At 33.9% G+C, this 21,888-nt stretch overlaps 1 protein-coding gene across 1 annotated transcript; it reads right to left on the reverse strand.

The window, feature by feature from the left end:
* Window positions 1–895: 895 nt before the first annotated feature.
* LOC144957289 (methylcrotonoyl-CoA carboxylase beta chain, mitochondrial-like) lies at window positions 896–20,865 on the reverse strand. Its single transcript, XM_078888390.1, has 16 exons — window positions 20,573–20,865; window positions 19,760–19,826; window positions 17,637–17,721; window positions 14,785–14,886; window positions 14,119–14,246; window positions 12,699–12,811; window positions 11,759–11,872; window positions 10,564–10,628; window positions 10,012–10,111; window positions 8,127–8,295; window positions 7,528–7,604; window positions 6,723–6,789; window positions 5,753–5,909; window positions 3,562–3,676; window positions 2,640–2,725; window positions 896–1,071 (listed from the first exon to the last, which is right to left on the reverse strand). The coding sequence occupies exons 1-16, from the start codon at window positions 20,714–20,716 to the stop codon at window positions 954–956; spliced, it is 1,707 nt and encodes a 568-aa protein (XP_078744516.1). The 5' UTR covers window positions 20,717–20,865; the 3' UTR covers window positions 896–953.
* Window positions 20,866–21,888: the final 1,023 nt, after the last annotated feature.

The following is a 21,888-nucleotide window of genomic DNA, read 5'->3' on the forward strand; positions in this document are numbered from 1 at the left end:
AATAATAATAATAATAATAATAATAATAATAATAATGATGATGATGTCGAAGACGAGGACAATGATGATGATGTTGATGAAATGATAATGATAATAATAGTAATAAATAATAATAATAATAATAATAATAATATTCTCATCATCATCATCATCATCATCATCATTATAATATATATACACATAAATAAGGATATTTCTAACATCCGCCACGACAGCTGGTAAAAACAATATCAGTTTGTGGAGAGAAATTCAAATTTAGAAAACGGGTGTTAACAAAAAAAAAAAAAAAAATGGTTAAATTCGAGCAGACTTACTCTTTAAAAAAAACATAAAATAAATTTTTCCTTTTTAAAATAAATAAAAAGAAGAAGAAAAAAAGGAAAAAGCAAAAATGAAGGTATATGTCTCAATAATTTAGAATCAAACTCTACTCGGTATTAGATTTAAACACACACACACACACACACACACTTACTTACACCCTCTCTCTCTCTTACACTCTCTCTCTCTCTTACACACTCTCTCTCTCTTACTCTCTCTCTCTCTCTCTCTCTCTCTGTCTCTGTCTCTCTCTCTGTCTCTCTCTCTGTCTGTCTCTGTCTGTCTCTCTCTCTCTCTCTCTCTCTCTCTCTCTCTCTCTCTCTCTCTCTCTCTCTCTCTTTCTTTCCCTTTTTTATTTTTATTTTTTACTCCGGATTTCTTATTCGTTTCACATACAACAAAATATGTTCTACCCATACAATATTCAAATTAATCATTAAAATTCAATTCAAATACATTGAAAATGAGTTGCACACTTTTCCCTCATTTACAATGAATATAAAACAACAAAATAATCTCAGTCTCTGTCTCTCTGTCAATCAAACAAAATAATCTCTCTCTCTCTCTCTCTCTCTTTCTTTCTTTCTTTCTCTCTCTCTTTCTTTTTTCTCTTCTCTTCTCGACTTCAATTCTCACATTCTGAATACACCAAATCTGGATTTCTCTGATGGTTTGTTTAATGCAGCCTCCAGAGAGAGGGCCAGGATTTGTCTCGTGTCAGCAGGATCAATCACTCCGTCATCCCATAATCTGAAAAATTAAATTTAAAAATTAAATTGAGCTTTTATATAACACAATATCCAATAAACATGCTCAACGTGCTTTACAAAGGGGTCCCAGGCCAACAGCAACATGTAGGATGGGACATGACATCTGTTAGGCGATATTACAATTTTTTTTTCGGACAAAGACAATGCTGTATTATGGCCAGGTACTCATTTTACACCTGAGTACGGTGAGAAAATGTGAGTAAAGAATCTTTTCCAAGGACTCAACTATGCGCCGATTGAGGCTCGAACCCAGGACCTTCCGATCCGAAAGCCATCATGGGGTGTAGCGTTAAGTGCCTCTTGTTTCATTCAATACCAATTCAATTGTTCACCTTTACGTATAGTATATAATAAATAAAAGTAATAAGAAGACAAAGCCAGCAGATCCCATTGTTGATCATACAATCAGCCTACAACATCTTTAACCTACTAATAATTACAACTCCTCACTTATCTCTCACGACTCTCTTCTCACCCCACCCCTAATCACTTCTTTGATTTTAACTCACTCAACCCTAACGCCGACTATACCCGTAGTTTACCTGAGTTACTTTTACCCCATGCCTATGTATTACATTTTTCTGAGACAAATTATAGGCGTAGTATCAAAGCTAATGCACTGTTAATGGTAGTTGAATAAATCTATCTATGCACATGCTCATTTTTAATAAATTTTTTTCCAATTTTGAGAAGTAGCAAAAATCTCTAGGATTGAGTGAGTTAACTCACTCAATCCTAGAGACTTTTGCTGTTTTTCAAAATTGGAAAAAATGTATTAAAAATACACATAGATAGTTTTATTCAACTATCATTACCATGCAAAATCTAAAAGCATTAGCTTTGATACTACGCCTATAATTTGTCTCAGAAAAATGTAATACATAGGCATGGGGTAAAAGTAACTCAGGTTAACTACGGGTATAGTCGGTGTTAGGGTTGAGTGAGTTAATACAATAACAGTAACAGCCTCAGGTCATCATTGCCTCGCTAGCCCTGCCTGGCACTGGCACACATAAGAGTAAAGCATTGCCTGCATCAGACACTGGTCAAACAAAACAAGTTTCGCACACACAACCTCACCTACACACAGACACACACAATAATACCCATCACACACGCACACTAAACATATTAACTAATACATTTAAGGCCATATAGAGAGCGATGGCAAATCTTGTTTCCGATCAATACAAACATATAGCAAAAGTATTTTATCAACAATTTTGAAAGTTTTAGGTCCATTTTGTTCGGGATTTCCGTGTTAGCTTCCAATAGAATTCGAGATTTTCATGTTGCGAGTACAATGAAAATAGAGGGACTAAAATGGGTAATTTACATGTGTTTGAGATTTATGTGTTGAAGATTTTCATGCTGCACTGTACATAGTATTTTACAATGCTAGAAATCACGATCTAAAATTTCTGATCAGCTTCACTATAATTTGACATTCGAGTATCTGCCTTATCCAGGCATGACACTGTTTTGATATGATGGCTCACAGATGGTAATCTTAACAGGAAGAAATTGGATAACAGACAATGAACCAACCTGGCACTGGCATAATAAGGGCTTCCTTCTTTTTCATACTTGGCAAGGATTGGGGCTTTCAATTTATGTTCCATCTGATCAGTCCACTGTGTAAAAAAATAAAAATCAAATAATGATAACAACGATCTAGCTGCGGAAAATAATTGTGGGTTTTTCAATTTAATTTGTGAGGCTATATGGTCTTGTGGTATGACACTTGTTTTCGGATTGGAAGGTCCAGAGTTCGAGCCTCGCTCGGCGCATAGTTGAGTCCTTGGAAAAGGTTCTTTACTCACATTCTCTCACAGTACTCAAGGTGTAAAAGGAGTACCTGGCCGTTAACACCAGTACCTCTGATCGAAAAAATTGTAACATCGTCTAACAGGTGTCTTGTTCTACATGTTAAGTGTTGCTGTTGGCCAGGGACCCCTTCTAAAGCACTTTGAGCATGTTAAGTGGATATTGCTCTATATAAAAGCTTAAGTTTTTGGGGGTTTTTTTTCCAATGTAATATTAAAATCATTAAAAAAAATCAAGAAAAAGCTATTGAATCGCAGAGTTAAATTCCCTCTGAATAATGACGATGTTGATGATGATGGTTGCAACGTTGCTGGTAATGCTGCTGCTGCTGATGATAATAATAATGATGATGATGATGATGTACGTATTGGTGGTATTACGATTGTTGTATTTTTTGTGGTTATTAGTGGTATCAGTTTATTTTTCGTTCCATTTACTATTTTTTTCCACTTTAATGTATGTTGTCATCAAATTGTGTAATTTATTGGCGAAAGCCTAAGATTGAATAAACTTTGAACTTTTTGATGATGATGTACATCTGTGGAAATTAGGATAAGTCAATAATGAGTCAATTGACTAGAGTATACAGTATCTATAGAATCTACCATTCGTTAATGTGTTTAATGAGGCACATCACTCTCACCTCTTTGCCTTCCCTTGCAAACTGTTCTCGGCTAATCTGTGCCATAACATTGGCAGCTTGCTCTCCTCCCATCACAGAGATACGAGCATTGGGCCACATGTACAGGAAATTGGGTCTGAAAATGAAGGGACAATGATAATTAAAAACAAACCGAGTAGAATGACTGGAAGGAGAAGACGAAACGGCTCCAATGAATAACAAAACAAAACATATTTTGGTTAGAGTCAGAGGTTCATGTTTCCGACAATTTTTTGTTGTGGAAATTCGTAGTTTTTATGGAAAGAAAAGGTATCATTGCCTCAACTGTATACATTACTTTCCGTTCTTAACTCACTCAACCCTAACACCGACAATATCTGTAGTTCACCCCTGTTGCTTTTAGCCCAAATTATAGGCGTAGTATCAAAGCTAATGTTTTTATTTTTTACATGTTAATGATAGTTGAATAAAACTATCTATGCACATTTTACATTTTACAATTTTGAAAAGTAGAAAAAATCTCTAGGATTGGGTGAGTTAACACATTTTATTTAATTAAAAAGAAATAAATTTGTTTCTATGGATTTTTTTTCTTTTCTTATTCTAGTCGGTGGCGAGTTTGAGGATAGACACATTGCAATACCAGGACAACAATAAAATGATGATGTATGGGAACAATTATTCTTTAAATTTAGGAAATCAACCGCATATGGGAAGCTACAATAATGATTATATCAAGGCCATTTTAAAAAATGGACAAAATTGTATTTGAAGGGGCATTGCTGGCTATCTGTCAGTAGATTTGATGGAGTTAGTACTCTGTCTTCAGACTGAGATCTGCAAAGTGTGTATGAAACAGATTGGGCAATGCCATCACAGATGGAATTGCTTTCAGGATGTTATTTCAGGATGTGCGGCTATGTGGTCTTTTGGTATGACACTCATTTCGGATCAGAAGGTCCTGGGTTCGAGCCTCGCTTGGCGCATAGTTGAGTCCTTGGAAAAGGTTTTTTACTCACATTCTCTCACCGTAATCGGGTATAAAACGAGTATCTGGCCGTTAACAGCGTTGTCTCTGTCCGAAAAAATTGTAATATCGCCTTACAGGCATCATGTCTTGTCCTAAATGTTGGACAAGGACCCCTTGTAAAGCACTTTGAGCACGTTAAGTGGATATTGCGCTATATAAAAGCTGAATTTTTTTTCTATCTGTCAGTAGATTTGAAGAAGTTAGTACTCTGTTTTCAGACTGAGATCTGCAAAGTGTGAATGAAACAGATTGGGCAATGCCATCATGCATGGAATTGTTTTCAGGATGTCATTGGGCAATGCTACGAAGGTTCTTGAGTTCTGCAATTGGATTCAATAGTCTGATGTCGCATCGCCCAGCAACGGTGGCCATCGTGGTTCAAATCAAAGAAAATTGGTACTATTTATTCTTCAAGCTAGCTAGAACTTTTCATATGTCTTGTGATCAGAATGTGTAAAAGTCAAAACATGATCAGATTTATAATGGGGTTTTTTCCTCTGGATACGCTTTTATGCTCGTCGGAGAAATATTTCATAAGGGAGTCTGCCATTGTTCCGATAGTTTAGAGCCAGTTACCATGCGTCATTACGAGGGAAGTGACGTTATGACTGTTTAAGCGTACTGCCACTTTGCTTGAATTTCAAGTCGTGTTGGGTGAACAGTGTCATCACCTTCATGATTGGGATCAGGATTTCTTGTGATGTCAGGAACACTTGTGTTGATGGAGAACTCAAGGGTGAAATCAACGCTATAATCTAAGTTGAAACATTCTCTCTGTCTCTATTGTCTCATTTTTTCCCTCGCCACTGGATATCATTGGCAGATAATTTTTTGCTTTTGTTTGCTACGGATCTATTTGTGCTTGATAAATAAAATAGAAATATCAATATAAGCATTCAATGGTCGAGTTAGTTTCGATACAGAAGATATTTATTTATCAATGTTATATATATGAAAAAGAACACAAAAGACACTTTGGTTCGATGATATAAATGTGATGTTGATATAAGAATTATAAATGCTACACTTCATTTACTCATTGAAGTTTTTTAAACGATGTTTTTGCTACTATTTTTACCACTCAAATCTAATGCAGTTTTGTTTTTCTACCCAAAGAAACTCAAAGAGAAATTCCAATATTTTAAAAAATGAAAAAATGAAGAAGACAAAGGCATGACTCACGAGTAAGCGCGTCCACACATTCCATAGTTCCCAGCACCATAGGAACCGCCAATAATGACTGTCAGTTTTGGCACTTTAGCACATGATACAGCTGTCACCATTTTGGCTCCATTTTTGGCAATGCCACCTGCCTCAGCCTCCCTGCCTACCATGAAACCTGAGAGGATTATATCAAAGACGGTGATAGAAATTTAGAAAATATTATTTCTTTTTAATTTTTAAACCACGCCCTTCCAAGAGTTGCTGATACCAAAGCCTTCCATGAAGAAATACGGGTAATCCATAATCAAATAATGATGTCAACAGGATTCCCTTATATTATCAAAAAATGCAAATTGGGACTCTTAATAAAAGTTTTTTTTTAAATTAAAGACTGAAGCATTACAGATTTTACATAAATCTGGCATTTTATTGATATTAAATGTATTAACTTTTTTATCATTAACTAATCAAAAAACAAACAAACAAAAACAACTACCTGATTTTCACATTGTCATTCATTTACGTAAAACTAAGAATGTTACTTTTTATAATTAATTTTCATGTTAATAGGAACATAACGACAGCAGGATTCCCTTATATTGTCGAAGTGTGCAAATTGGGACTCTTAATAAAATATTTTATCTTTTTAAATTAAACTGAAGCTTTACAGATTTTACATAAAATTGGCAAATTATTGATATTCATTCATTTACCCTTTTTTATAAATTAACTAATTAAAAAACAAACAAACAAAAACAATGACCTCATTTTCACATTGTCATTAATTTACGTAAAATTAAGAATGTTACTTTTTAAAATTATTTTTATGTTAATAAGAACACAAGGCAATTTACTACGAGGAAAGGAGGGGGATGGGAAGTATTCACACAATTCACTGATATGAAAAATGGAAAAAACAATTGACGGACTATCTTTTATTTTATTTTTATTGACTATCTTTCAATTATCTTTGAGAAGACAGACAGACCTGTGATGTTTTGGAGAAAGATGAGTGGGATGTTCCTCTGACAGCACAGTTCTATGAAATGGGTCCCCTGGAAGAAAATTGGAAGGAGTATGAATATTCTACATTAATTGCACATCAGATGAATGAAGTATTTGCTTAAAATTTGTAACCCACCATCTCACAGTGGTATTATGTCCAGATTCCATTTTTTACTCTATAATCCAATTTTGGAACTGGTAATATCTTGATGGAGAATGCCTATGTCATTTCAGTTTTTATTCTTCTGTTTATGAGCCTGTCGTCTCCAAAAAGACGTAATGTTGTACTACCTTTAGAATTTTTTAGGGGCATGTCATTAATGTAGACTAAAAACAAACAAACAAAAAAAGTAGTCCTTCAGAGTCATTAGGCCCATGAGGTCAGAGTTTATTCCAGTTTCTAAAGCGAGAATCAGATAATAGTAAATGCTTGCTACTCTTTGGATAGGACGAGAAGGACGCCAGTCGAAAAAAGCTATTCAGGAGGGTAAGTTATTGGAAATCCCATAATGGTTCAACTTTACAAGTCGGCTCTGCTGACGGAATTTGTCAAAAGCCCTTGCTAAAGTCCAGTTGATAAGAATAATTTGTGAAGTTATACCAATCAAGCCTCTATCACAATATAAATGAGCAAACATGCGTGGTGAAAAGAGGGATTAAAAACGTTTTAAAATTATTCCACAGCTGATAATAAAAGATCGTTGCAATTTTGTACTTGAAATGTAGTTCCGAATTCTAAATCGAAGAGTGCAAGAACCCTGAAAAAAATATGGCGTCTAATGAATTACCTTGAGGGCTGATTCTGAAAACAAGACTCCGTTGTTACCGATGATCCCAACTGGATAACCCCAAAGTCTGGCAAAGCCTGAAAAGCAAGAATAGCCGACATGAAAGAGTCTGTGTCATTTTACAACCTTATATAAAGGATCTACTGACATGGGTCTTTTTATCCGGCTAAAGTCAACAATCATTTCAAATCTTGATTGATTAAATTCTAAAATAGATTGCATCAATTTTATGTCATTCCTTTGAGATGTGCATGAGTTCATAGCTATAATCAGTAATTATATAATATGGAGTATGATGAGGATGGTGATGGTGTTATAGGGGAATGGTCAAAGTGAAGGATTGTAACGAAAATATTAGAAAGGTTGTTGTGATGATGATGATGATGATGATGATGATGATGATGTTGTTGATGCCGTTTTTTTCAATGACTATGATGTTACTAGTGTGCATCTGTGTGAGTGTGTCTATGTCAATATTGTCTTGTTATAAATGTGCAACCAAATGACAAATTGCCACTTTTTTTAGGACAATAAAGATTTTTTATTATTATTATTATCATCATCATCATCATTATTATTATTATTAATACAGTAATAACCTGTGACGAGTGTTTCCCCATACTTTGCCTTGAATTCGTCAAAGACGCTGCCATCCACGATCCTGGCTATCACCTCTCGTACATCGAAGGTCTTTTTCAAGTTGTCTCCCACAATGCCATACAACTCATCAGCAGGAAATAGAGGTTCCACTGGTTTTTCTACTGTCACCTGGAAGCATCAGATTATATTTTAAACATTTGTGACCCTCATCCTCAATCCAGTATGATGCTAGGATTGGATGAACTTGATGCGGACAATTGGATTTAAAGTCTAAATTAAGATATTTTGGAGGATGACTTTAAAGTTTAACTCACTCAACCTTAACACTGACGATATCCGTAGTCTACCCAGGTTACTGTTACGCCATGCCTATTAATAGGATTCAATAGTCGTACCATCACTTCCTTCATAATGACGCATGGTAACTTAGCAACACTGGCTCTAAACTATCGGAACAATGGCGAACGTCCGTATGAAATATTTCTCCGGCGAGCATAAAAGCGTTTCCAGAGGGAAAAAACCCCATAAATTTGATCATGTTTTGACTTTTACACATTCTGATCAAAAGGCATATGAAAAGGGAATGAAAAGTTCTAGCCAGCATGAAGAATAAAAAGTAATGATTTTCTTTGTTTAGAACCAAGATGGCCGCCGTTGCCTGGCGGCGTGACATCAGACTACTGAATCCTATTACATTTTTCTGAGACAAATTATAGGCGTAGTATCAAAGCTAATGTTTTTAGTTTTCTGCATGTCAATGATAGTTGAATAAAACTATCTATGTACATGCTCATTTTTAATACATTTTTTTTCCAATTTTGAAAAGTAGCAAAAATCTCTAGGATTGAGTGAGTTAATGGGATGAAAAAAAAAAAAAGGCATAATAAATAAGATAAAATATAATTAATGTTTTTAAATATGATCATTTGACTTTAAACTCTCTATATCTGGTCCATTCCGCCAACATCTAACTAAGATTGACACCAATACATTCAAGATGCATACTTTTAGTAAGTCAAAAAAACAAACAAAAACAAAACAACTATTTGAGTTGAATGAAGTCTTGAAACCTTTATGTGATGATGTGGCATAAAAACAAAACAAATTGTGGTAAGACAGCAGACATGCCCCATGAATTCATAAGGTGACTCACTGACTCAACGGTATATATGTTACTTCCAGGTAAACTGGATGCTGAAAATTGAATTTACTACCAAAATATGGGTCAAAGGTGAGTTGGAAAAAAATTAATATGGTTATACTGCAAAATACGAAAAGTATGAAATTTTGATCATTTGATCTTTAAATCAACTTTTTGGCATCCTGATATGACACCAGATTGATGTGATATCTCTATAATTATTATCAGCCCACTAAGGCACACCAGTAAACATGCATAAATATAGAGAAACCTGATTTGGCGCGTATCACTTGTAATTTTGCTGATAAACAACCTTAGTATCGTCTATAATGAGTATATATAGTAAAGTAACTAAATGACAACGCACCCTCTTCATACACATCACACAGAAAAGACTATCAAGCTTAACCCTCTCCTTACCAACTATAGGAAAATTATCACATTCGTTACGATACAACCAACATTTTTCTTATTCAAATTTCTTTTGTACTGTACATCATAAAATTTAAAGAAAATGAACAGTGTGTTTTAGAGCATGTTTTGCTAAAGAAATTATGTATCACAAGAATTTTACTGATATTGTATTTGAGTGATAAAAAATCTATTTTGTGTTAGTTGGGTTTGAAGTTTTGGGGAATATCCTGAAAATGGCTGGTAAGGAAAGGGTTAAGCAGAATAGGCATGTCGTAAAAAGGATTGCGGTTTTGTCGCTTTGTAAGTCCTCTAGGCACACCAATGGTTACCTGTACATCTTTCACATAGTTAAGGTTCTTGATGGCTCTTCGAGCTAAATGCAGAGCGTGGACTTCGTCTAAAGCATAATGGTCTGTTACACCAGATTCCCTGGATATTGGACAAAGGAAAAAGAAAATCAGTGAAAAGTGAAGCTAATATTGATTTCTGTGACAAAAAAGCCCAACCTGATAGTCCATCACACAGATAAGATAGAGTAATATAAATGTTGCGGCTCGAAGAAATAAATAATAATGTGAAATTGAATGTAAGCTTCAATTTAATTACAAAAACAGATCAAATGAACGTTTTGGGTTTCCCCTTTATCAACAAAACAGGATGAATGAAACACCACAGATGAATGAGATAATGTGGTCGTGGCCTAGTTAAGATGATTCATCTTAACTACGTCACACTATGCTGTGAAATAATCCCCATAAAAATGACGTAATGGGGTGGGGCGAGAAGTGAGAGTGGGAGGTCAAAGAAGTTAGTGCAGTTAAAATATAATGTCCCAACATTCAATCCCCTTTCCCATCCAACCAAATCCCATTTTCACATACTTGCAATGTAAATCAGCTCCTCCTAATTGTTCAGCACTCACTTCTTCCCCAGTGGCTGCCTTCACCTGATCCAAAAGATGTTACAAACATTAGGCATTTGGAAGTAAGTTATTATTGTTAAGATCTAATATATTATAATATACTCTCCAATTCAACCTGTCATAAAAATCACAGTTTGAATGTTTCGAAGTACTTGGAAATAAAAAGTAAGAGAACTACAGCTAAATTGAGTCCAAAGAAGATAATAAATTTGTAGGACTTCACAAAGTTATCAGAAATATTCAATACAGCGGTTGTTACTAAACCTTTGTGCCTAAAGTTCTTGTAATAATAAAAATTGTGTAAATAACAATTAATTTCCTTTGACAACATGTTCAGTTCATGAGCAAAGCCACTCTCTGCTTTGATTTTCAAATGGTTTCAACAATGATAGAGAATTTCATGATTATTTTGGAATTTATGCATCACTTTATCCCTCCTGAAACTCTTTTAAAAATCTGCATTTACAAATAGCCAAAATTATGAGCCTTTCAACAATAAGTGATAAAGTCGATTTTTTTTTGTTACACACCTATAAGCAAAAATAATGTAAACAATATTTCTGACATTCTATCTCATGACTGTCATGGCTGTTGCATAATATGATGTATGGCACAACACAGACATTTCACATACATCTGACTACGTTTTATATTTTGCTTTCTATAATTAAAAAATGAGCTTTTATATGGCGCAATATCCACTAAACGTGTTGTTCAAAGTGCTTTACAAGGGGTCCCTGGCCAACAGCAACACTTAACACGTAGGACGAGACATGACGCATGTTAGGCAATATTACAATTTTTCGGACAGACAACGCTGTTAACGACCAGGCACTCATTTTACACATGAGTACGGTGAGAGAATGTGAGTAAAGAGTCTTTTCCAAGGACTCAACTATGCTATGAGAGAGACTCGAACCCAGGACTTCCGATCCGAAAGGGAGTGTCATACCACTAGACCACATGGCCGCACTGGGTCAGTGGAGCACCCATCTATATTCGTATAAAAAGCTTCAAATACAGCCTTTTTTTTCTTATGTAAGGAAACTGTCTTAATCACCCTGTAGTCATTTCGAGAATGAAAAAGCGAATTTCATCTCAGTGCTGAAAGAATTAAGAAAGAAGTGTCATCATATTCTCAACAAGCAACTTACCAAAGGAGGACCTGCCAAGAAGATAGTTCCTTGTTGCTTGACAATGATGCTCTCATCAGCCATGGCAGGCATGTAGGCCCCTCCTGCTGTACAACTACCCAGCACCACTGCAATCTAGAAGAGAAAGATTACAAAACACAATGCAAAACATTAAAAAGTGGAGAAAAAAAATGTAGCACTAATTTTGGTATTAACCAAATGACACTACATCACATGCTGGAAGTTACAATCACAATGGCTAGTTGCTACAGCTGATCAGTGTAACAATGGCAGCTCACAGAGCAGTATTTCAACATTTAGCACCCATCCCAGAAAATTTCTTTTTTTTTGGGGCAACTAATAGCGATAATTTATGGTACAACCTAAACATTTTCGTTAAGGGAAATAAGATATTTATTGAGAGAGAGCAAACAATGAGATACACTCACAGTGGCTAGTTGCTACAGCTGATCAGTGTAACAATGGCAACTCACCGAGCAGTATTTCAACATTTAGCATCCATCCCAGAAAATTTCCTTTTTTTGGAGCTAATAGCGATAATTTATGCTACAACCTATACATTTTCGTTAAAGGGAATTAAGATATTTATTGAGAGAGAGCAAACTTAGTAAGAATTTATGAAACTTGTATTTATTACATGGACAGACCAATTCAAAATTATTGTGGTACATTAAACAGGTGTATTGCTTATGCTTCACTTTACTTTAAGCTATTTCTAGAAATTATTGAACACTATAATTTACTTTTAGAGTTAGACTCTCAGTAAATAGTTGAGGAAAGTTGTTTGTGCCATTGTTCTGGAGTCCTTCAAAATAATTAAATACCGTATTCTTTTTTTTTTTTTTTTATGTGTCAGAATCCTGTATCTCTAATAAATAAAAAAAAACTTTTAAAAAAACAAAGAAAAAACATTACAGAAAACATGAATTTTCAAACCCACCTGAGGTATTTTTTTGGATGACATGTTGGCTTGATTGAAGAATATCCTTCCAAAGTGGTCCCTATCTGGAAAGACGTCATCTTGGCGTGGCAAATTGGCACCGCCAGAATCAACTGGGAGATTATGGTAAAAGCTTTCTTAAAAGATCCGTCTTCATAAAGTTTGATTGAATTCAAATTGAAATTTTAGATTCAATACTTCAATACTTCCATTTAGAAAGAGAGGTAATACTTGTTGGGTTTTCTTTCACTAAATGAATACTAATAATAACAATAAAAATAATCATAAAAACAATAATAATAATAATAATAATAATAATAATAATAATAATAATAATAATAATAATAATAATAATAATAATAATAATAATAATAATAATAATAATAATAATAATTCTTCATTGTCCAGGTGTTGTCTTTTCTGTGGCTGAACAGAGTCTCGCAGCTCCTGAGATATCAGTTCACAGCTGATGGGTATATTGTTGTCCATTGTAATGAATTGATCGAATCATTACATTATTTGTGTATTTTTAGATATCTTTTCCCAATCAAGATAAAATCAAGGTATGGTGATTAAGCGGAGAAGGTGTGTGATTAAGCGGAGCGATTATATAGAAAAAAAATTCATTTTTCAGGAATGTGTAATGTATAAGAAGAGTGTGCGATTAAGCAAAGTGAACTGTAATAATAATAATAATAATAATAATAATAATAATAATAATAGTGATAATAATAATAATAATAATAATAATAAAATAATAATATAATAATAATAACAATAATAATAACAATGATGACGACAACCTTAACAGTAACAATGAGAGAAAGATGATGTTTTTGTTTTTAAGGGTTTTACGGCGCTTGCAACACTTTAAGGTCATATCAGCGCCAGTAAAAAGGAAGAAATGGGATAGTAAAAATTTCTAGAATTACAATTAAAGCACAAAAGAAAAGGGAAGACAATGGGGAATTGGTTCAAATAGAAAACAGATGTAGATTCTAAGAACAAACTATCAGTGTAGTTAGTTTGAGATCACCTAAAAGTCACAAGCATAGGTCCCCACTAAAAAAAAACTCTCAAATGTTTACAAATCATATAATATGCAAAACAAAAATAATACAATGCATAAAAAAGAGAGATGATTAACAAGATAAAATATATCGTCTCCCAAAACTCTTAACTATAGACTACCCTCCCACCCAGGGTATCCTCTGGCCAGGACAAAACCAAGTAATCTCATCCCAAGAAAAAGACAGAGAGCATGTTGGAAAACAGATGTAGGAAGATACAATACACAGTAAGTGCTTCCCTGCCCACTATGGGAGGTCAGGAACCCTATCCCTAAGAGAAAGATGAAGGAAGAGGAGGATGAGAAGGAGAAGGAGAGGCAGAAAAGAGGAGAAGATCAAAAAGTCCTTACCAAGATAAATACATGGGAGGTTATTTTGCATTGCAATCTCTTGGGCCCTTAAATGTTTTTTCACAGTGACAGGATAATAGGTACCGCCTTTCACTGTTGGGTCGTTAGCAGCTATAAGGCATTCAACCCTGTAATAATAATAAAAATAATATAAATAATAAATAATAATAATAATAATAATAATAATAATAATAATAATAATAATAATAATAATAATAATAATAATAATAATAATAATAAAAATAATATTATAATAATAATAATAATAATAATAATAATAATAATAATAATAATAATAATAATAATAATAATAATAATAATTAATAATATATAATAATAATAATATATTAATAAATAATAATATAATAATAATAATAATAATAATAATAATAATAATAATAATAATAATAATATAATAATAATAATAAAAAATAATAATAATAATAATAAAAATAATAATATTCACGTTTTTGTTTATTAAAGTAACTGTTAATAAAGGTTTTCTGGTTTGTCTGAACATTCAGGTATAGCTCCATTATCGTAAGATTATTACCATCACCATCATCATTATCACTTTCATTATAATTATTCCATGCAGATTCAAACAATGTAATTTGCAAGTGAATTGAATTGAGTGCTCTACATAGATTGTGATCCAAATCTTACCCTGATACCCGTCCAATCCCTGTGATGAGACCACCAGCAGCCACATTGTCCTTTCCGTACATGTCATATCCAGCCAGCTGACTCAATTCTAGAAATGGGGAACTGGGGAAAATAGCCATAAAAAATTTTTTTAAAAGAAGTGAATACAATATAAACGCTTAACACATACCCTGTTGTGTCATTTGCAGTGCGGTTATGTGGTCTAGTGGTATGACACCGCCTGCGGATCGGAAGGTCCTGGTTTCGAGCCTCACTCGATGCTTAATTGAGTCCTTGGAAAATGCTCTTTACTCACAATCTCTCACTAAACTCAGATGTAAAATGAGTAACTGGCCGTTTACAGCGTTGTCCTGTTGCAAAAATTGTAATATCGCCTAACAGGCGCCATGTCTCGTCCTACGTGTTAAATGTTGCTGTTGACCAGGGACCCTTTGTAAAGCGCTTTGAGCACATTTAGTGAATATTGCGCTATATAAATGCTCATGTTTTTTGGGGGTTTTTTAAAAAATTAGTAGTACAGAGCTGCTTACTTGAAATTTCAGAAATTCATAATTTCCAAGGTAAAAAAAGAAAGGTCATCATAAAAATATATTTAAAATTAAAATCTGCCCTCAGCATGATCAGAAAATGTTCAAAAGTCCTAAATGCAGGTTCTCTGGGATGACACTTTCCTTTTCAGAAGGATTTGTTGAGTCAGACACATATTTGCAGCTCTGAAACCGGAGCCAAAAATTTGTAATTCTACAAATTTTTCATCATACTAAACAGGTCTGATAGTAATATATGAGGGCAAACTGGTCAGTGAAAACTGAATACAAAATACAGATTTGATGATGTTTTGTTTTTAAGGGTTTTACGGCGCTTCCAGATTTCATTTCTTTTATTTTTTGTTTGTTTGTTGCTTTAGGTCTCTTCCAACACAATTGAGGTTATATGAGAGACCGCTGAAACAAAAAACAAGCAATCTAACAAAAATAGTACAAATGTAAATCAAAATCATAACCTAAAGATATCATAAGCTAAATTATAAATAACCAAGAACAAACAGGCAGAAGATTTACAGAAAAAAAAAATATCCCCTGTCAAAAATACAATCACAAACCAAAGAAGCAGGATAGGCTAGTAAAGAGAAGAAGAAACGACATCACTATCAGATCGTACACCCATGCGGACATCATAGGTATATGATTCAAGGGTGATGCTCCCATCCAACCACCCGCTCATTTCTTTTAGCTATAGCTATAAAAACTTGTTTTTTGTTTGTTTTTAAGAGTTTTACGTTTGCAACACATTAAGGTCATATCAGCGCCAGTAAAAAGGAAGAAAATGGGATAGTAAAAAGTTCTAGAATTACAATTAAAGCACCCAAGAAAAGCTAAGACAAAGGGGAACTGGGAACAAATAGGGATGTGAACATTACATAAATACCTAAACATTTCATTATTATGCTACACCATGAAAATACAAGTTGTGCCTAAAATATGCACTTCGATTGAACGCATTATAGTACACATGTAGACCTGTAAATGAGCTCTATAAAAATTGACTGAACTCTTCGTAATTCGTAACGGAAAAATCCAAAGAATTGAAATGAATAGTAAACAGCAAGCTCGCTTGAGCAAAACAATGGCAGAAAACTAATTTGCGCAGGAATTAATTAGGCTACTTACCATTGTTCCTTATAATTAGGTACCTAATCAGTGAAGAAACTAGAAACGGTCAACCAGTTTGTTTACAATATGAGGTAATTGAGATGTGCTTGTAGCAATCATTTTTTTGATTTGAAGGCGTCTACATAACGCACTTCCGGTGTTCGAATTTTTCTTTTTCATACTTTTACTTCCCTCCAGGTAAATGTGGTCAATTCTGGCTTAGACCAAAAAGTGAAATTTATTGATCAGCGGCTCAGTTAAAATTGGCTACCATTGGGATCACGACAAGTTTGGAAAGTGAAAAAATAATTTCACGAAGGCTGTGTGAAAATACACTGGGATAGTTCAGACACAGCAATTCTAAAAAGCGTCGCTTAGCCTTGCAATATATCCATCGTTAATTTTAATAGCCCATGAGCTATGCGTAGCGCTGTGGAACATTCCTAATTAACTTGACGGTCATTCGACTACGATTCATGAATTCTTTATTCAATTCTTTCTTTCCTTCTTTAAAATATTTGAATTTGATGAATTGACTGATTTCAGTTAATTGACTGAGAATTTACAGATCTACCATGAGGTGTTCACATTTTATTGATTTACCCTATTTCAATATAACTTTATGAGATGAATAAATGTAGTTTCTGAACTGCTAAAATATCAAAATAGTCTTGTTTAGAATTAAGTATCCTTTATCCTTCTTTATCTCGGTGTGTGTGTGTGTGTGTGTGTGTGTATGTGTGTGTGTGTGTATGTGTGTTATATACAATCCAGCTCTAAAACTATATAAAAGTTAGAACTCTTCTAATGTCTTCATCATATTCTCTATCAAATTTGCCAAAAAAATTGCCAAGTTTCAATCTCTTATTCCACTTATTACGTGAGATACAGCCATAAATTGAAAAAAAAGGCCAAAAATAGGGTCCCATATCTTCGCGTTTTTATCCTCTTTGCGGGTCATCCAAATAAATTACACCTTTGAAACTGCATAACTTTTTTATTTATGAATGGATTTTCAAAATTCAAAAACAATTTTACTCATTGGAGATAGGGCTTTGATTGACTGAAATTTCACATTTATGACTTTAGATTCAATTTTCAGCGTCTGGAATCAACCAAAAACAATACTGTTTTGAGATGGTGGGTCACAATTTGATAAAATTTTAGAACTCTTTTTTTATTTTAATTTTTTAAACCCACGCAGGATCCAGGAGTGTGTCAATCCTATCTCTTGGGAGCATCTTGCCTCGGGATGTGTGTCTGTCATTAGATTTCTCACCTCCACCTGACAGAATGAAAAAAAAAGAAAAAAATTATAATAAAATAAAAACAAACATAATATATTGCATTTCTGTTGATTTATCACGCTCAGTATATAATGCTTTGTATATTCCTAGATGAGGTCATTTGGAACAAAATTTAGAAACGCAAGTCAATTGTTTCAGACACTAGCATTCTTTTTTTTAAAAACAACAAAAAAACAATCTAGAACTTTTATATAGCGCAATAGTCACTAACATGCTCAAAGTGCTTTACAAGGGATCCCTAGACAACAGAAACCCTTAACATGTAGGACAAGACAAGACACCTGATAGGCCAAATTACAATTCTTTTCAGACAGAAACAATGCTGTTAACGGCCAGGTACTCATTATACACCTGAGTACAGTGAAAGAATGTGAGTAAAGAGCCTTTTCTAAGGACTCAACTATGCACCACCTGGGACTCGAATCCAGGACCTTCCGATCCGAAGGCGAATGTCATACCCCAAGACTACATAGGCCACATACATACCAAAAACTGTAGCCACCCTGCGCTAATCAGTAGAGACGTGATTTCCCATGAGATTTTAGTTGCTCGCTACACAGAAGAATACTTTGTAAGTTACTGACACCAACTCGTATTCATGAATGCTTCTGAACAAAAAAGAAAATGAGGCAAAAACTTCTCGAAATCAAATTTTACTCTGATAATTTCAGAGCAAGTATTTTGAAAATTGGTACTACATGAATTAGCAGCCAACTTACTTTCTCAAGCAAGACTGAAGGACGGAATGATTTTACAACCAAAAGTAAATTTCACCATAAATTTGACATGTCAACGAAAACAAACACTGAGTCTGTAATATTCAAGCACAACACTGGATCAAAAACATTCAAACACAAAGTAGTACTCATAAACAGGATCAGATTGCTGTAGGTCATGAGATAAGAAAGGTCAATCTTTTTCACCTCGATTTATGTCAGATTGGTGCTTGATATTCCATCGAGGAGACCAAAATGTTGTATATAATAATAATAATAATAATAATAATAATAATAAAAATAATAATAAGAAGAAGAAGAAGAAGAAGAAGAAGAAGAAGAAGAAGAAGAAGAAGAAGAAGAAGAAGAAGAAGAAGAAGAAGAAGAAGAAGAAGAAGAAGAAGAAGAAGAAGAAAGTTTATTAAATGCGCCCAATCCCGTTGACAAAACAACTTTAAGTATACAAAATTGTAAAACATCATTATAAACATTTGTGTACATACGCACACACATAAGAATACAGTCACACTCACACACAATGACACACACACATACACTCGTGTGCATATACAAAAAGAGATGAAAAATAGCAGGTAACATGAATTATTGAATAAAAATCATCTCCAAACATTTCAACAAAAATGGCAAATGAAGGGAGGTTATACGCCGTGCAAATTCTAATGTAATACGTGTATATTTTACAAAATACAATGTTAAGATTTATCTAGAATACTTGCGTGTTAGCCTAAATAATTATAGGGTTTGAATATTTAAAAAAAAATATATTTTTCTTAATGTTACTGATGATATTTGATTTCTATGAAATGAATATTGTAGCCAAGGGAGGCCTTCCGAAAGCTCCTACATGCCCAGTATTCTTTTTTTTATAAACCCCCTACTAGAACATTATAAAAAAAGTCCCCCCCCCCTCCCAAACCCCTACTAGAACAAGAATACGGGGGATGTAGGAGCTTTCGGAAGGCCTCCCGTAGCCAAGACTCTTTTATTGTGTTTTTTTCTAAATAATTACAAATATATTAAAATCTTTTGGAGTATTGATCCTTTCAAATAAAAAAAAATCTAGATCTTGATCCATTTATGAAAATAATTCTGGGCAAATCAAAAGTATGCAGGAATTCCTACTATTCGCTGCTTGTATTCGGTTGCTCTGGGATTCATATACACCAGGTTTTCAATTGTAAAGTCAATTTTTCATATCTTGATTACCCCGGCATAATACCATTTAGACGGTGGGTCATTTTTCTGGTTTTTTATATACTATCATATTTGAAGCACCAACCTTTGAGAATAATGCTAACTCTATCACGAAGCTCTGTCACCAAATTTTGCATACGGGAGTATTTTTCCTGTAGAAAGAAAACATTATTTATCAATTTTCTCTTGATAGATAAAAAAAGATCAATTTCATTTCATTTGTAACTGGAAAAAAAAATGCCAGGCTACCTAGGAACTGCTTTGTTGTTTCTAGTTGTTTCCAATGACAGCCCCACGACCCTCCTCCCCCTTGTCATTAACCATCATACTTACAATAAGTCTCTAGTGCCAGGATGCTCAATAAGCTTGGACAGCATTGCTCCATCACCATCCAAATCCTTGTATAGCTCTTAGATTACAGGAAGAGGCGCCTAACTCTCTTTTGTTATCTTTTCCCACAACAATCCGCTTGCTATGCAATATTGCAGTACTCAGCAAAGACAACTTCTTTTTGAAGAACCGAACCGTCTGAAAGTGAAATTGTCCATTCCAATCCACTCACTTAGAGTTGGAATGGGGCACCCTCATATAGATTCTCAGAGACAACCTAATTCCAGGGTTAAGTACCTACACAATTTCAACTCAAAATAAATAACTTTGCTTCTTAAAAATATCACAATGACTCAATGACAATAATCATAATCTGATGCAGGCAGAAGTAGAAGTGGGCTGAGAAAATTGGTTTGAGTTTGAAGGAATGCGCAGCCAAAATAACAATAAAATTTTAGAATGAAATTCAAAATATTGTTGAGGCTAAAATTCCATATGTATGTGCCATTTCAATGACTTAGAAACAGTAAATATACTGACTTGAGTTAAAAGTTACTCTGTTAGATACCTGATACTCTGGTGAGTTTGTGTCTTGTTGGGTGCCAATTTTTGGAGGGTAGTCTTGTAAATACGTGGTTGCAATACATCTTTGTTGTTTTTTAAGGAAAGTGAATTTCCTCCAGAGGACTCTGTTTGGGATCTTGGAGCACATTGTGTTACAAACGTTGATATTATTCCCGTTTCAGGTTATTTTTGGACGAGTTTCGATGCTGGAGTTAAGCTTGAACCTTGTATTTGTACTCTTGTACTTTGCTTGCAGCAGTACATGTAGCCTAAAAAACAAGAGTAGTTCCCCTTTATGACCTTGACATGTCTCTTCCTGTGAGAAGAGTACAATCAACATCATGTTAAGTCGAACTCGCTGTGGAATAAATTATGTTAAAACCAACGTGCAGGCTTGATTACCGAATGCGTTTAAAGGTTGATTAATCATAATGGAAAATATTTTGTGTGAGTCTGATTGTGTTTCCAAAACCACAAAACCGGAATATCTGACTTGTAAATAAGTCATGTCGGTTAAAACGAATTAATTATAATTTTGTGTAGCGCGGCGCGCCCATGAAAACAACTTAACCCCGGGGGTGAAGTCTGTGTATTCTTTTTCAATTCTTAATTGATTTACATATGAAAAGTGTCCTTTTTCCGAATATCACCATGAAAATATACGTGGTTTTGAGCAGTACCTGTTACACAGAAATTCGTGTTGCACAAATCCAAAAGGCTGGTTTTCCAAAACTCGTAAATTAAGTTGATTTTTCTCATTTCTGAGATTTTCCACATTATATAAATTGAAATCTAAATTTTATTTTAAACATCAATTGTAACAATAATTTCTGTAGATTTGTGTGAATTTGAAGTTAAACTTTGATAAAATAATAGACTGGATGAAAAAGTTTAGGGGAAATAATATTCAATATCTCAAAATGGGAATGTATATATATATATTATATATATATATATATATATATATATATATATATATATATATATATATATATATATATATATATATATATATATATATATATATATATATATATATATATGTAGTATGATGGTTTTTTTAAAAATAGCACTTTCTGTTATGGTCTCCTTCTATTCGTCTTGCGGTATGCTGCGCGCCGTCGCACAGACCACGCACATTGTGGTTGCGTGGGGAGAAAGGATAAAACTAGTGGCGCACCTTGCTTCAACGTCATTCGCCTCCCGACTCACGTTGAGGGCAATCCTAATTGAAATAAAACTATTAGATAGTAAGATTTAATAGTGTGTTATTTCTATTTCTTTATTTGACAGGTATGTTGAACTTTTATTATTAACATT

The sequence above is a fragment of the Berghia stephanieae genome, chromosome 11, assembly GCF_034508935.2.
Source record: "Berghia stephanieae isolate SIO BIC M18660-M18661 chromosome 11, UCSD_Bste_1.3, whole genome shotgun sequence".
Taxonomy (NCBI): domain Eukaryota; kingdom Metazoa; phylum Mollusca; class Gastropoda; order Nudibranchia; family Aeolidiidae; genus Berghia; species Berghia stephanieae.